At 39.3% G+C, this 16,568-nt stretch overlaps 1 protein-coding gene across 1 annotated transcript in view; it reads left to right on the top strand.

Moving 5' to 3' along the window:
- The window catches only part of znf804a (zinc finger protein 804A), a 362,033-nt gene extending 346,095 nt beyond the window's left edge, over positions 1–15,938 (top strand). Inside the window, exons 3-4 of the mRNA XM_048533683.2 lie at positions 1,473–1,603; positions 5,869–15,938. Coding sequence (XP_048389640.1) covers positions 1,473–1,603; positions 5,869–9,304 — 3,567 coding nt within the window. The 3' untranslated portion in view covers positions 9,305–15,938. The remainder of the gene's footprint in view (positions 1–1,472; positions 1,604–5,868) is intronic.
- The last annotated feature ends 630 nt before the right edge of the window (positions 15,939–16,568 follow it).

The following is a 16,568-nucleotide window of genomic DNA, read 5'->3' as shown; positions in this document are numbered from 1 at the left end:
TACCTCACTACCTTTTCCATTCCCCCTGTTCTTCCTAAAGGTCAAACATCCCTAAATATTGAGTCTAGTTTTGACCTCCTTGTGACCGTGTTTCCATAACGGCTAGAGATCTTATTCACTTCCCTCGATTTGTGCCATCAGTTTTCCTCCTCATTCCGAATACGTTGTGCATTAAGATTCAAAGGCTCTGTGTTTGTTCCATTATCAATTTTCCGCATACTTTTATGCTTTCTTAGTGCAATATGACGTTCACAAATTCTACCCCTTATATTTTCTGGGAACACTCAGCCGTGTCACTAACTTGCAAACCTACTTTCTCGTTTGTCTTGTTGCATCCTGGTGAGTAGTTTGCAACCTGAGTTTAAAACTGGTATTGCCGGTTGGTCACTGGCAGAAAATTCCCAGTGTTAGCTTACATTTAGTTCAAATACAAGTTAAATTTAAATTTGAGCTCTTCCTTTACATGCATAGTGCTAGGTGATACTCATGACACTGACAATGCAAGTTTTACAGACAAACAAAGCGTCTACCCGCTTGCCTGTCCGTAAAGAAAAAGGAAGCACAATTGGGTTAATGCCCTGGCAGTTATTTTGCAGGAACTGGGATATTAAACCCAACAACTGATGCACAGACCTGCATTTCTGCCATTCTGAAACACCCCGGCCTCAGAAAGGTCATCTCACTTATGCTATAAAGACCCAGCAGACGACTGCACCATAACCATTGGCTGGAATTCTGTAAAATAAACGGTCTTCACATGGCTAAAATTCCGCTGTCAAATAATGCATAAACAGCACATAAAGTGTTTTAAAACTAATGCTTGGTCATCCAGTCATTGCAGGTGTGAACTTAGCGCCACTTTTTTTGTGAATTTTTATGTTCAATGTGAAAGATACTTGTGCTGATGGATGAAAGAATTGACGTCAAGCGCACTCAGGTCAAGTCGATCACAGTTCTGAGGAAGGGTCACCGGACCCAAAGCATTAACTCTTTTTTTCTCCGCCACAGATGCTGTCAGACCTGCTGAGCTTTTCCAGCAACTTTGTTTTTGTTCAAGTAGATCACAGCTGTGAGGACAGTAAAGCTCGCTGATTCTGTTCCAGCAAGGTATCTCATTATAACTTCAAAATAGAGGCTCATGCCGCTACATTTTCCCTAGCTCCTACACAAGCTACTCTTGGAAATCTATCAATGATTCTTATCTATATTTTCATCCATCTCAATTGGTTTGATGTTCTCAGCCCTGCCTACTTTCTCAGACTCATTTCATACAGATACCAGCATCCAGTAGACAGATCCTACCAATTTGCCTTGGATTTGTAAGTAGATGGAAGGTCAGTGTCTGATCCATTGTGTCACCCTCACTAAGTCTGCCAAATACAGCTGTTGCAGAAAGAAAGTGGATTCATAATACAATTTGATTAAGGTTAGAAGTCTTATAATTTAACCTTACAACTGTTCTACTTTTTCAGAGACTTAAAGAACTGAAGCAGAGGGAGTTTGCTCGGAATGTGGCTTCCAAGTCTAGGAAAGATGAAAAGAAACAGGAAAAAGCACTCAAACGTTTACATGAGCTAGCTGAACTCAGAAAGCAAGTTGTATGGTGAGTAAATAAGTAAAGCTGTCATAGTCCTATTCGACCATAGGCTGCTCTCTCATTAAAGAAAGTCTAACGATGGTGGTTTAACCCAAGGGTCAGCACACATCAGGCAAGGGGTGAGTTGACTTGCTGGGACCTTCAAGGTAGTCTCAGTTGGGTGTGGAAGTTGAACCTACGGTTTTGGTATCACTCTAAATCACAAACCAGCCATCCAGCAAACTGAGCTAACTGAGCTTAAATGTCATTTAATTACAAATGAAATGACACCTTTCCAAGCATTGATGCACCAAAAGGAGCCACTTCTTCTCGGGCTCTCTGTCTAAAGATAGGTCTGATCCACTGCATTGTAGAGGATAAGAAAGCAGCATCCATCCCAACCAGAACGGAGACTAACCCGATGCTGTTAGCACAAATCTGATCCACGCCAGCCAATCAGCCACCAGAGCTCCTGAGGAGTTTAATTTAAATGGCAACGCCATAGTCTAGAGTTACCAATAACAATGGTAGAGGACCCAAATTCTTTCCAAAGTTTGCTGATGAAAAAGGATTTGCCAGAAGGATTCACAGATTGATACTCTCAAGTTGTTTGGCCATGTTCAGAATTGACCAAAAAGCTCTGTAGTATGGCTTCAATCTAGACCTTTTGGCTCAAAGGAAGTTTGCAACCTCCTTAAAAGGAACTTCATGACAAATTTAAATGTTTTTGTTTTAAACCTCATGGAAAGTTAAAACCTTTGAAAAATTTAAAATCGTTAAATTCTCTCCAATGATTCCAGATAATATGCATTAACATATGAAAATAGGATAATAGCATTTTCCAAAACTTAAAGAATTTGAAACCATACTAGCAGAGCTCAAGGGAAAAAAAAGTGTGACATACATCATCAAACAATATTGATTTTGTCTTCACTGATAACAGTAATTTTATATTCCTAAACTAGTAGAGGTCACTTATGACTGATTTGAAAGGATAAGTTTAGGCGGGCTAAACAAACAAACGGATTTTGAAGCTAATGAATCAGTCACTAAACGTTGCACTATAGGTTAGCAAATCCATTAAAATAAAATCAAGCACTAGGCTTTATCATTTAAAGGTATGGAATTGGAAAGTAGGTAAGTTATGCATAACCTGTGTTAAAACCTGCTCTGATTAAACTTGGAGTAAGGCTTTCAGTTGTGTTTCCTTTATTCTAAAAGGATTTGGAGGCGTTGGTAAGTAGAAACTTACAAAGCTGTCATCAGAAATGTGTGGGTTCACATTATCTGTAAAGGAATGACAGACTGAGCCTCTTTTGCCCTGAAGAAAGGCTGAGGGATGATCCAGTGGAGGTCTTTAAAATTTGAAAGATTTTAATGGATTGAATACAGGGAGAAATCTAATTGATAATTTAGAAGAAACTTCTTCATGTAAAGAATGGTGAGAATGCAGAACTCACTACTGCAGAGAGTAGTTGAAGTGAATACCATAGTTGCATGTAAGGTGAAATTAGAAAATGAGTGAGATGGGATTCAAAGTTTAGAATGATAGAACTAGAAAAGGAAAGATAAGCGGAAGCTTGAGTACAACATAAACTCCAGCATGAGCTAATTAGGCCTGTATCTGTGCCACGTATCTATGTAAATCACAGCAATTTATAATTGGTACGTGTTAACAGGATGATCCTCAATATTTGCCCGAGGCATGGTCATATTCCAAGTCCAAATGTCACTTGTACATCAGAACAATATGTGCCTTGGTCATGAGCAATGTATATAATAGGAGGATTCCTTCAGCAAAAGGCTTTCTATGTCACCTAAAATATTCTAATTTAAATGTCCATTAATGGGTCATTTACATATTGTAGTAAAATTTCTGCCTTACACACTAATTACATTTGAAATTGACCCAGTATTCTGAAGTGAATTTGCGGTTTGGATTTAAACTCAAAACTATTTACATAATCACATTAATAAGATTTCATTCCCCCAGCAGCAGGTCACATTATTGCATTATTAAAAAAACACGTTGATATGTGTTTAACAGCAGTGAATCTTTACAGCTTAGTATTACAGCTGAAAATGGTTATTTCACAAAAGTGAGCTTTTTCTCCCCGTAAGAACAGCTCACCAAACACTTGAGATTATTGTAAAAAAAATGATTTTAAGAGCTATAAGAACTCATTTAATTGGAGCACGTTAGTCAGGCTTTGTTTGTAAAATGTAACATTTTTAATACCATTGCTTTCGTAATGTTCACTAGTCTCCTTATGCCAAAAAGGAGAACTTAACTACTCAAAGGTCAGCAAACGTGTAATTAATGTAAACTTACTTTGCTGATTAAATGAAGTCTGAAGTATTATTTTCTACACACCACAATCATTTTTAAACAAGCACAAAATACCACAGAAACACAGTGTGCACTAGACATCAATAGCAATTGAAATTCTTATCTTTTATCCTGGCTTGGCTGGTTTCAGGTGAATTGGGCCCAGGGGAAACTTGATCTGTCAGTGCAATTGGGGAATCCATCCAAGCAAGTGTAATATTTCAGTTGAACAACTCGATACCTCAGCTGCTGTGGAAGATGTTTCCTGAACTTTTTGATTAGTTATTTCTTAATTCTCTAAACCTAGATATGTCATCGTTGGAATATTAGCATTATCCAATGTAGAGATAATTATTTTGGCATTACCTTTGAATTCTCCAACTAAACCAAGCTGATCCATACATTTAGATAATAAAATGTGAGGCTGGGTGAACACAGCAGGCCAAGCAGCATCTCAGGAGCACAAAAGCTGATGTTTTGGGCCTAGACCCTTCATCAGAGTGGGGGATGGGGAGAGGGAACTGGAATAAATAGGGAGAGAGGGGGAGACGGACCGAAGATGGAGAGTAAAGAAGATAGGTGGAGAGAGTATAGGTGGGGAGGTAGAGAGGGGATAGTTCAGTCCAGGGAAGACGGACAGGTCAAGGAGGTGGGATGAGGTTAGTAGGTAGGAGATGGAGGTGCGGCTTGGGGTGGGAGGAAGGGATGAGTGAGAGGAAGAACAGGTTAGGGAGGGAGAGACAGGTTGGACTGGTTTTGGGATGCAGTGGGTGGGGGGGAAGAGCTGGGCTGGTTGTGTGGTGCAGTGGGGGGAGGGGACGAACTGGGCTGGTTTAGGGATGCAGTTGGGGAAGGGGAGATTTTGAAACTGGTGAAGTCCACATTGATACCATTAGGCTGCAGGGTTCCCAGGCGGAATATGAGTTGCTGTTCCTGCAACCTTCGGGTGGCATCATTGTGGCACTGCAGGAGGCCCATGATGGACATGTCATCTAAAGAATGGGAGGGGGAGTGGAAATGGTTTGCGACTGGGAGATGCAGTTGTTTGTTGCGAACTGAGCCATCTACCTACTAACCTCATCCCACCTCCTTGACCTGTCTGTCTTCCCTGGACTGACCTATCCCCTCCCTACCTCCCCACCTATACTCTCTCCACCTATCTTCTTTACTCTCCATCTTCGGTCCGCCTCCCCCTCTCTCCCTATTTATTCCAGTTCCCTCTCCCCATCCCCCTCTCTGATGAAGGGTCTCGGCCCGAAACGTCAGCTTTTGTGCTCCTGAGATGCTGCTGGGCCTGCTGTGTTCATCCAGCCTCACATTTTATTATCTTGGAATTCTCCAGCATCTGCAGTTCCCATTATCTCTGACCCATACACTTCCCTTTCTTTAACCTAGATTTTAATCTGTTTTCTATTATTTATGTTCCCCTCTTTCCAATCTCTACTGATGCCACTCATATATATCTTAATGAGTTTGGTACCAATGTGTTACTTTTGAATTAATTTTCATTCTCCAAAACAATAATTCTCCTGTATCGTGACAAAGTGTTAACACCATTGGACTAGTAACCTAGAGGTCCAGGCTAATGTTATTAGGTTCAGCCTCAAAACATTAACCGAGTCTCTCAGCCCACAAATGCTGCCAGACCTGTTGGGTTTCTCCAGCACTTCCTTTGTCTGCTTCACAATTCCAGCATCTGCGGTATTTTCTATTTATTTGAGTTGAGTTGCTAATTGTAAAGGCCGTCAGGTAGAATTCTGCTTAACAATGGAACCTACACAGAACCTAATGCTGTTACCTTTTTCAGAAATCATTTCATTGTCAGCCTTGTCCTTGTAGAAAGAAATGAGTCATCTATATATTCTATTATGTCTTTGCTGCAGTTGGTAGAATTGACAGTAATGCTGTATCTATATGTTGCTCGTGTGGAGTGTTTCAGACTATCTTATTTGTTATGCTTCAGTGCCCCAGGGAGTGGTCCAATGTTCAAGTCCACAACTGTTGCTGTTAAAAATGCCTCAGGGACAAATCAGCAACTTGCCAGCCTGAATGGTGGAAGAGCAGACAGGGAATCAACAGATCCAAAAGACAGCATGGCAGGCAGTACTGATGATAATAGTAGGGGAAAGAATAAACTTTCTCTAAGCAATACATCTGACATCTGTAAAGCTGAACATTGTTTACTGGGAAAACAAACCTGTGGACAAAAAATAGGATTCTCTTTTTCCTTTCCCAAGAAAATTCCTGTAAAACTGGAATCATCGGCAGCTGTTTTCTGTGACAGCACTGAAGAAGGACCAAGCAAAATGAATACAAGCCTCAAACGCAAAATCAACTGGAATACTTGCAGTACGCAAACAAATTCCAGCATAGAAACAGTTGCAGATTTTGAAGTTAAGCCAGAAAGCAGTAAACACCAAGAGGAAAGCAATTGCTGCACCAAATCAATGCCCTTGATTAAAGAAGGGGTTCAGCATTTGATAATAAAGGATCAGAACAGTACAGCAGAAAGCTGTTTAACTTCCTGCATGACTCAAGTTCAAGGCAAGAATAAGCCAAAACTTCTCTTCTGCACTTCCATGCCAGTAGAAAAGCAAGATACACTCTACAACGTTGTAACTAAGGAAGAAAAAGCCTCAGAAAATGACAGTTCGGTGTGCTTTGCTACTATTGAGGACCGACATGGAGTTGATACATTAAGTAATGAAGCATTCAGTTCACCAGTGGAAGATGAAACATCTAAAACAGCTAATGAGTTAATACAAAATGGCGATGTCACTGAAGATTTCCTTCGTGGTTTGTCTGAGAATTGTTGCTCTCTACATGTAGAGGCAAAAAGGGCTGATGTAAAAAACAATCCTTGTGTAGGCAGAAGACCAGATGCACCTTTCTTCCCTGTTGTCAGCAAGGATGAGTCAACGGTTCTTCAGTGGCCATCAGAGATGTTGAATTTCACTAACACTGAGCCTTCCATATCTTTTTGCTGCAACCCTCTTTATTTTGACTTTAGGTCATCCCAAACTAAAAGTTACGTGGAGGAGCGTAAATCCAAAGCAAATTATTTTGACACATCCCAAACCTCATCAAAAGAATTAAGCAGACCTGCCAAAAGGAACCTTTCAAGTGGATTTTCTGAAATGAAACCAGATGTCTCCAGCGTCAATGTGCAAAGTGCTGCCAACCGTTTTGAAAAGACGCTGAACCTTTGCAATGAACAAATGGTTGGATTAAATCTGTACTACAATGGAATTGGCCAGGAAGAACCCGTGAAAGGAATTGCACCCCATTGCAAATCTGAAAAATGGAAAAAGCACAAAAAGTCTTATAGGCATTTAAAGCATAAGCAAAGGAAGAAAGATATTGAAAAAGAAAGTTATACAAATAGGAAAGACAAAGAGCATAGCTGCATCAACAAAAAAATGAAAAGGAGAAGACTCTCAGTGGAGTCAAGAAAGGAGGCAAGTGAGAGAACCGATGAATTGTTTAAAGAAGAAAATACTACAGACACAGTCGAATGCAGACACAGACAAGAACAACAACAAAAAGAATATTCAGAAGGACACCCAGAACAATCTGAAGTTAACTGTGATCAAAATAATGCAGTTTTACAGACACTGGGTAAAACTCAGAAAATAGTTGATTGCAGCAATGTCAAACAGGACACTTGGCAAAGTAATTGGAAAAGTAGAGTATGCAATACAAATCATGAATTGGGAGAGAAAAGAGAGAGTAGTGAGGGCTATGGAGAAGATGGTGATTTTCTTATAGGCAGTGAAAGAAACGGCTGCAAACAACATAACCTGTGTTCATCGTCGGGGGATTCTTCAAGAAACTGCCATTCGTCCTGTACCATGTGTACTTTTACAAGTAAGCAAAGAACAAGAGGCAATGGCTACAATTCTTTATCAGATATTGAATATTCAGATCAACAGAGTGATGAAAGGCATTCTTGCCAGAACCTTTCAGTGAAGAGAAGATATGACTCGCTGAATGGCAAGCCTGTCATTGTCTATCACAAACGCAGGAGACATAGACTTGCTTCATCCCCAGATGGATATCATAAACAAATCTCAAATTCGTCAGGCAGGCATTTGAGCCATGTGGGTAGCTCTAACTCAGATAGTAGATACAGTCGGAGAGGGCAATCTCACAGACGAAAGAAGCAATGTAAAACCAGGCATTACTTCAAGAGCGAAATATCAGGAAGAGAAAAGAGGAAGTGTTTTTTGGCTGATGAGTTGCAGCCTTGCTATTCTTCATGTCAAGAGAATCTCTGTGAAAATCCTGCACCAATTACCCCAAGGCAAGATACAAATATGATAAATATCTCTCACTCTGTGGTACAGCAGGCAGAGGAAAGCTGCAGTTCAGTGTTTGAGCTATCAACAGGAACATTTGCAGAAGGTTACCATTCCAAGATAAACAACTGTTTTACAGATGCAGAAGCATCTAAAATGACACAGGACAGATGTGAATTTGATGAGTGCACGAAAAACAGTTTTTCAGAAATGTGGATTAATCACAAAGACCCTTCAGAGAATATTTTGCTTCCCAGGCTTTCATTTGTCCTAAATGATGGCACTGTGTTGCCACAGAGTGAAAAGGTACCGACTGTGAAGACTCTATCACAGAAAGAAGTAATTCATCAGAAACAGACAGATTTGTATGGCGATAACAAAGATATGAAGCCATCTCTAAATGAGGTATTTCTTTGTCATTATGAAACTGCACCTGAAACACATGTAGAAAGAGCATCATGGCTTCAAGACAATTCAAATATTCCACACTGCCACACCCAGCAAACTCTGCAGAATGAAGCAACGGCGATGATTGACGATCAAAATGGAAGTACTGAACAAACACACAAAACGTTTTCACCATTGTCTCAAACAATATCATTCACACCAGATGAAATTGAGAAATACAAGCAACTGCAGATTCAAGCTCAGCATCACATAGAACAACAGAAGCTAGTCAGCAAAGTGAAGACACCTTCACCCATTGCAGCAAATCCTGTGCAGCAGCCAATCTCTCGTCAACAATCAGTGACGACTGCATCAATTACAACAATTCACCGGACTGTGCTCCAACATCACACTGCTACTGCAGCTGCACTTTCCGCAGGAGTATTCACGCAACCATACTCACAGTCTGTTCCACATGTCCATTCTCTCCCGTCACACTTAACACATATTTCATTAACCCCTGGCCTTTATCATGGAGGTCACCCGACTTTCCTAGCAGCTCCACAACTACATATCATTCCTACTTGTGCTCTTCTCCCATGTCATTTTGCCCTCCATCCCTTGCCGGCTACTACATTGCTCCCCCCATTACTGACGCTACATAGTCCTACTATTCCACTCCACCATTTACTTCATTCTAATTTTACCACCTAAAATTTCCTGCATCTGACAGGCCACAACACCTAAAATATGAAATGAACTATATGTTTACCTAAGTAGCCTGGAATCCAGGCCGGGATTTTCATTAAGCCTGTAAAGCATTATTGGCATTACCTATTTTGGGTGTGTTTACAATCTTTTTACAAAGTGGTAGAGAGAATAATAAGGATACCCTTTGTAATGTGTCACACAAATCCCTTTTTTGCATCTTATATTGGAATGTTCCCTTCTTGCTGCAGAACCTGCTGTTATACTTGAAGTCTACAGAGTATTAATACTGATGTACTGCTGATAGTGTTTACAGCAATGTAAATAAATATCCATGAGTTTGGTCCAAAATACACACAAAACTTTTAAAATATATTAGGTAGGGAATTTCTTTCTACTTTGTTGTAATTATTGGTCGTATGCTGTTTTTTTATCAAGTGAATGTTGTGTGTATACCTGATGCACCTTGTCACCGAATTTTGTACTGATATATGTTACTGCTAGATCAAATTAGCTGTTTAAAATTGGTATGCGCATACACACACACACAGATATTTATGCAATCAATGATGAACTAAACTATCAGAATTTGTATTAAATTGTCTAGAAACATCATCTAAACCCACAATTATTTTGACATCTTATAACTTACTGTTATCCATATATTTCCATGACTGTATATTATATGTCTTTGTAACCAAACGATGTCAAAGAATACAAGATACAAATTTGTTACACAGCTGACAGTAAAATATTGACAATGTGACTGTTTTACCAGATAATGGCAAAATACGTGGTATTATGTGAATCCTTGTTTATACCTTGGAAGGTTTAAGTTAATAATATGACTTGTTTGTATCACTGGGCTGGAAAAATTAGTGCATTTTGACAAGTGTGTCCCTAAGATCTGATATCGCAACAAGCAATGGTAACAATCATTTCTTAAGAATACTAATGCAGAGATATTTTGCCATCAAAATTGAAATAATTTTGGACATATCTGGTTTGGCTTTGGACAGATTGAGCATTGCTTAAATTGGAAAATTACTTTAATTCAGCATTAACTAGCACTAATTAAGCAGTATTCCTCACAGACATCATAAATAAAGAGCATGTGGATAATTGCAGTGTTTTTGGTAGTGTGGTTAAAGGCTGATTTTATAAGGTGGTTGATATACGTCATCAAAACCGTGATGCACTGTATTGCATCTTATCTATATCATTACCTGAATCGGGAGGCTTAAAGCTGTCACTGGGCAAGAAATAGAAAAATGTTTTTCTTGAGCTTTTTCTAATGCGTACACATGCATAAGAGCATTGTTTCTGAGGTTACAGCATTATTGACAGTGAAAATAAATTTTGTATATCAAAACAAGCCATTTAAGATTATTTAAATTCAGTTTTTATAATCAGTAAGAGAGCATTTCTTCATTGCACCAGAGTGTAAAAAAAATAATTCCAGCCATCATCCTGCCTCACAGTGTGAATGTTGCAGTCAAGCGAGTTGTAATATTCACTGTTGTATATAAAGGAGATCAGAAACCAAAAGATCATAACATTTTCTATTTAATTGTGTGCAATACCATTAAATAAATTTTATTCACTAATATGCTAAGTACAGCTTTACGCTTCCCCAAGCCAATAAGAACATCATAAATTGTGTTTCCAGAAGGTCAACAACATATTTAGCCCAACCTTGCTTTACACACCGTACTGCTCATATGTGAAACCAGAATCATTACTTGCCATTGATACCTACATCATTAACTATTCACATGCCAATGATCTGAATTTTGGGATCAGGGATATAATGACAACTCTCATTGTCGATCTGAAGAAAGATTTTCACAGAGATCTAAAAAAACCTATCATTTACTCTGATCCGGAGTTCTTCCAGCAACCAACACTTGCTGCAGATGTGGTCGCTACCATTCACACGGATGATCCCTGGAATGGTAGGTTTAACGTATGATGAACGGCTAAGGATCCTGGGATTGTATTCATCAGAGTGTAGAAGGTTGCTGGGAGATCTAATAGAAACTTACAATATAATGTATGGCTTAGAAGGGGTGGATGCTAGGAAGTTGTTTCCGTTAGGCGGGGAGATTAGGACCCGTGGGCACAGCCTTAAAATTAGAGGGGATAAATTTAAAACTGAAATGAGACGACATTTCTTCAGCCAGAGAGTGGTGGGCTTGTGGAATTCATTGCTACAGAGTGCAGTGGAGGCCAGGACATTGGATGCCTTCAAGGCAGAGATCGACAAATTCTCGATCTCAGAAGGAATCAAGGGCTACGGGGAGAGTGCAGGGAAGTGGAGTTGAAATGCCCATCAGCCATGATTTAGATGGCAGAGTGAACTTGACGGGCCAAATAGCCTTACTTCCACGCCTATGTCTTATGGTCTTATGGTCTTATAGTTCAGAGGCAAGGAATACTGCAATGACTAGCTCTCCTCAAAGTATTTCTACCAGGATATCTGTAAGACACAAGTCAGTAATGTAATTGAATAATCCCCACTTGCCTGGATGAGTCTAGCTCCAACAACACTCAAGAAGCTTGACACTATCCAGGACAAAGCAGTCCATTTCATAGGCACCATATCTACAAGCATCCATTCCCTCCACCACCAATGCTCAACAGCAGCAGTGTGTACTATCTACAACATGCGCTACAGAAATTCATCAAGGATCCTTGCAGAGTACTTTCCAAACCCATGACCACTTCGAACTAGAAGGACAGGAACATTAGATACAGAAGAACATCACCACCTGCAAGTTCCCCTTCAAGCTACTCACCATCCTGAATTGGAATTATGTCACCATTCCTTCACTGTCACTTGGTCAAAATCCTGGAATTTTCTCCCTAAGGGCATTGTCAATCTACCTACGGCACTTCAACTACAGTAGTTCAAGAAGTCTGCCGACCACTACCATCTCAAAGGCAGCTAGGGAAAGGCAATAAACACTGGCATGTCTGAGATGTCGACATTCCAAGAATGAATAGTGACAGAAAAGGGGCAAACCCTTTGTCTATTTAGTGATTTTTGATTGGGGACTCAGCAGCATTCTAAATGGAGAAGCATAGATTCAGAGGCAGCAGCATTTAGGTTTCTACAATGAACAGTGTATATGCAGACTTCAGAAGCTTCTGCAGTTTGAGAAGAGTAATGATGGTGGATACTGCCAGTTTCACCAACATTATTACCACAAAATCTGGGCCATTGGTAATTTCAGAAATTAATATCCAGAAGCATTAAGGAATGGTATTAGTAGATGAACTGCTCTGCTCACCAAACAATAACTATAGCCAATCGCTATTGCTGGTCAATTCTAACTAATTTTGCATTGAAATTGTTTAATCGTAAATTCATATGTGCATTTTAGATGATCTTAATACCTCTTCTCATTTAGTGGTGTGAAACATAAATAATAATCAAGGTGGACACACGTAAATAATATGTGTAGCTAGTTGCAGGGAAACAATTGCAGTTCATTTCTGTACAATATCTCAATGGTGTCCTTATGCAGTAATTTTTCTATTGGTAATGCTAATCTTGCAATTCTACCTCATATTCAATGTAATGCAAAAACTATTAAAAATACTTCAGCAAAACAGCGATCTTATTATATCTACAGGGTTTCTAAATACAATGTGAGCAGTCAAGCAACCTATCTACATGCACCTGAAGGGTGAATGACTCTGCCGTCATCTTTCCATCTAGATTCAGCTGAGATACAAAACTAAAGTGCATGTGAAATCTGACAGAGTTTTGAAGGCTGTGGTAAACTTAACAGGCAGATGTAACATGCACTACCAAGGCTATGATCATTCAGGTCCTATCATGGTTTTGTTTAGTTAATTCTCAGAGGAAACATAGTTGTGATTGTTAATGAGTTGTCAAGACAATCACAAATTCCTGCAGGAAAAGCAGTAAAATGCAAAATAATCTAACATTCTAACTTCTTACATCTAGGAATTAGAAGAAACCATTAGAATTATTTTTATTTAGCAGTGAGTTGAGCAGTGAGCAATGTGTTCACTCCAAAAGGGTAAAAGAAATGTATTTATCATTTCAGACTTCCAAGGGATCTAAATAATTGTGTGCCGTGGGGAAAAATACAGGATTATAGAGAAAGCAAAAGGACTGGGGCTCATTAAATAGCTCTTTCAGAGCCTGGCACGGACATGATGGGTCAAATAACCTTCTGAGCTGTGTGATTTTATGATAATTCTTAATTGATTTGTAATGCAGAGGCTGAAAACTACTTTAAACAGATATTGATGATTTTTTTCTTGTCCTGCTAATTCCAAAGATAAGAGTAGGTAATATGAGCATTACCTGGTCATTCCACAATGTTGAGCTCCCAGATTGTTAAATTCATTGCACATTATGACATATAGAGGCTGACAATTCCAGCTAAATTTTGGAAAGTTGGAAAGAAATAAATTTTCAAGACCATATTTTTCATTTAAAGTTCACTATTTCATTTAAGATTTCCTATTCATTATATTTTGTTGATACAATTTATCTTGGTTCACTAAACAAATACATCATCCTGCCTGCATGTTTGATTACTCAAGAGACCAAGGATAGAGACTGAAAGTAAATTATGTGCTGACAAATAATTTGAAGTGCATTTTCAACTGCAATTCTTCACATGTCTATGTTTTCAATCTCAATTCTGACAGAAAAAAAGCATGAAACAGAAGCTAAGTATTTCCCTAGGCCAATGAAGAGGAATTAATTGGTAATGCACTGGAGCGTGCTCACATGTGTACCTGAGCAGACATTGTGATATAGTTCTTGAATGAGAATGGGCACAGATAGACTTCCGACATGTTCATCTATTATACAGCTCATACTACGGCAGACATCAGTAAGTTAAAATGAACATGGAGGCAAAAAAATAATTTCATAATACTCAGCTGATTCAAAGGTTGTATTTTCTGTTAATTCATTATACTGGAATCTGCCCCATACTTTGATTATATCATCACTGAAGAGTGTAGAAAATGATCATTTGGGAAAAGAATTGAGAGGCTGTCAATTTAATATAATTTAATCTGATGAAACATATTGAACACATCTTCCTAATAGCCACATTATAAACATTAATTTGCTTATGAATAATGATTAACAGATCTGATGTAAATATAATACTAACTGATTAACTCTGGGAGATGAAATGTTCTTGAACTAACCATAACTTACTCTATTTGTTCTTTCAACCAAATGTTTAATTTATCTAAGCAATCATTGTTAAATCTTTCAACATGCTTATTCAAAGTGTTCTTAATAGTGGAAAATATAGAAATTATAAGACCGTACGAAATAGGAACTGGAGTTGGCTATGTGGCCCCTCATGCCTGCTCTACCATTCAGCAGGATCATGCCTGATCAGGCATTCCTTCCATCAACTTTCTTGCCCTTTCCCCACAACCCTAGATTCCTCAACTGTTCCAAGATCTAACTATCTCAGCCTTAATTATACACAAGGACTCCGCCTGCCTCCCCTCCCACAGCTCTCTGTGCTAAGGAGTTCCAAAGACACTCAATCCTCTGAGAGAATAAATTCTTCTTCATCACAGTCTTAAAAGGTGTCCCTTTATTCCGAGACTATACCCACTAGTCCTAGATTCTCCCATGAGGGGAAACATCGTCTCAGCATTTAGCCTGGCAAATCCCTGAAGAATCCTCTAATATCTCAATGTGATCACCTCTCATTCTTCTAAACTCCAGTGAATAGAGACCAAAACTGTTTAATCTTTGCTCATAAAATAATCCCACCGTATTAGGCATCATCCTAGTGAATTTTCCCTGAACCATTTCCGATGAAATAATAACTTCCCTTAAATAAGAGGACCAAAATTGCGCACAATACTCCAGATGTGTTCTCACCAGCACCTTCTACAGTTGCAGAAAGACTTTTCCGTTCTTATACTCCAACATTTGCACTCTGTCAGACAATGAAAATGAACTTGTGTGTGCATTCTCCTTTCATCACTGATACCAATAAAATTCATACCAGCTAAAATAGTGCATTTTAGTTCAAGATTAAACCTTTGTAAGTCATAAATATTCCTCAGTATTGGTATGACCTGACCCTTCTAACATTACTCGTGCAGCACTGTTAATTCATGCAGGTCATTTCCTCACAAAATGTCTTCCATTTCAACATTTAGTTTTCCTTTTCCTCTGCAACTGAAAGTAATTTTAAAGGGATTTAACTGCAACCAGATTAAGGCTTTTTGCAATTCAGCTGAACTTTGCAAAACAAAATTGCGGCTAGAAAGTAAAGCAGTTTATTGTATAGGGATTAGTTCTTCTTCAACTTTTAGCTATAAACTGAAGCTGGTTAATGGAATTTTTTTCACATACCAATCAATCCTTGGACAACAGCTGCAGAGCACCAACAAAATTGGAAGATTAATATGTTCCAGCAAGATGAAGAATGAGTTGTTTATATCCTTGCAATGCTGAGGATAGCCTCGATTTTGACCTTCCTGCAGACATATCCAACAATACACAGTGATGTGTCAAAAAACAGCTCTCCTCTAGGAAAGTTAATGATTCATGTGGTCTAAGTTTCTCTATATAATTCGTTGTTAATCCTGTTTCATTATACAGCACTCTGTAACGGTGTGATAATTTGAAAATAAAAATGTGAAAATTGTGTTGCTGATGAATTCTAATTATTTAAATCAGAATTTTTGATAGCTTCAGCGCTTAGCTCAGGTGTAGCACTTCCTGCAGTTGCAGGGAAAAGTGCCGGGTGTGGTGGGGCTGGAGGGGAGTGTGGAGTGGACGAGGGAATCACGGAGAAAGTGATCCCTCTGGAAGGCAGATAAAGGTGGGGAGGGAAAAATGGCTTTGGTGGTGGGGTCGGATTGCAGATGGCAGAGGTGTTGGAGGATGATGCGTTGGATCCAGAGGTTTGTGGGGTGGTACGTGAGCATGAGGGGGATTCTGTTTTGGTTTTTATTGTAGGGAGGAGGTGTGAGGGATGAGTTGCAGGAAATGCGGGAGACACGGTCAAGGGCATTCTCAACCACTCCAGGGGGGAATTTGCGGTCCTTCAAGATTGAAGATATCTGAGATGTACGGGAGTGGAATGCCTCATCCTGGGAGCAGATGCAACGGAGGCGTAGGAATTGGGAATAGGGATGGCATTTTTGCAGGAAGGTGGGTGGGAGGAGGTGTATTTTAGATAGGGATGGCATTTTTGCAGGAAGGTGGGTGGGAGGAGGTGTATTCTAGATAGCTGTG

This window comes from Stegostoma tigrinum, chromosome 7, assembly GCF_030684315.1.
Source record: "Stegostoma tigrinum isolate sSteTig4 chromosome 7, sSteTig4.hap1, whole genome shotgun sequence".
NCBI classification, from domain to species: Eukaryota; Metazoa; Chordata; class Chondrichthyes; order Orectolobiformes; family Stegostomatidae; genus Stegostoma; species Stegostoma tigrinum.
This window is presented reverse-complemented; position numbering and strand designations above follow the sequence as displayed.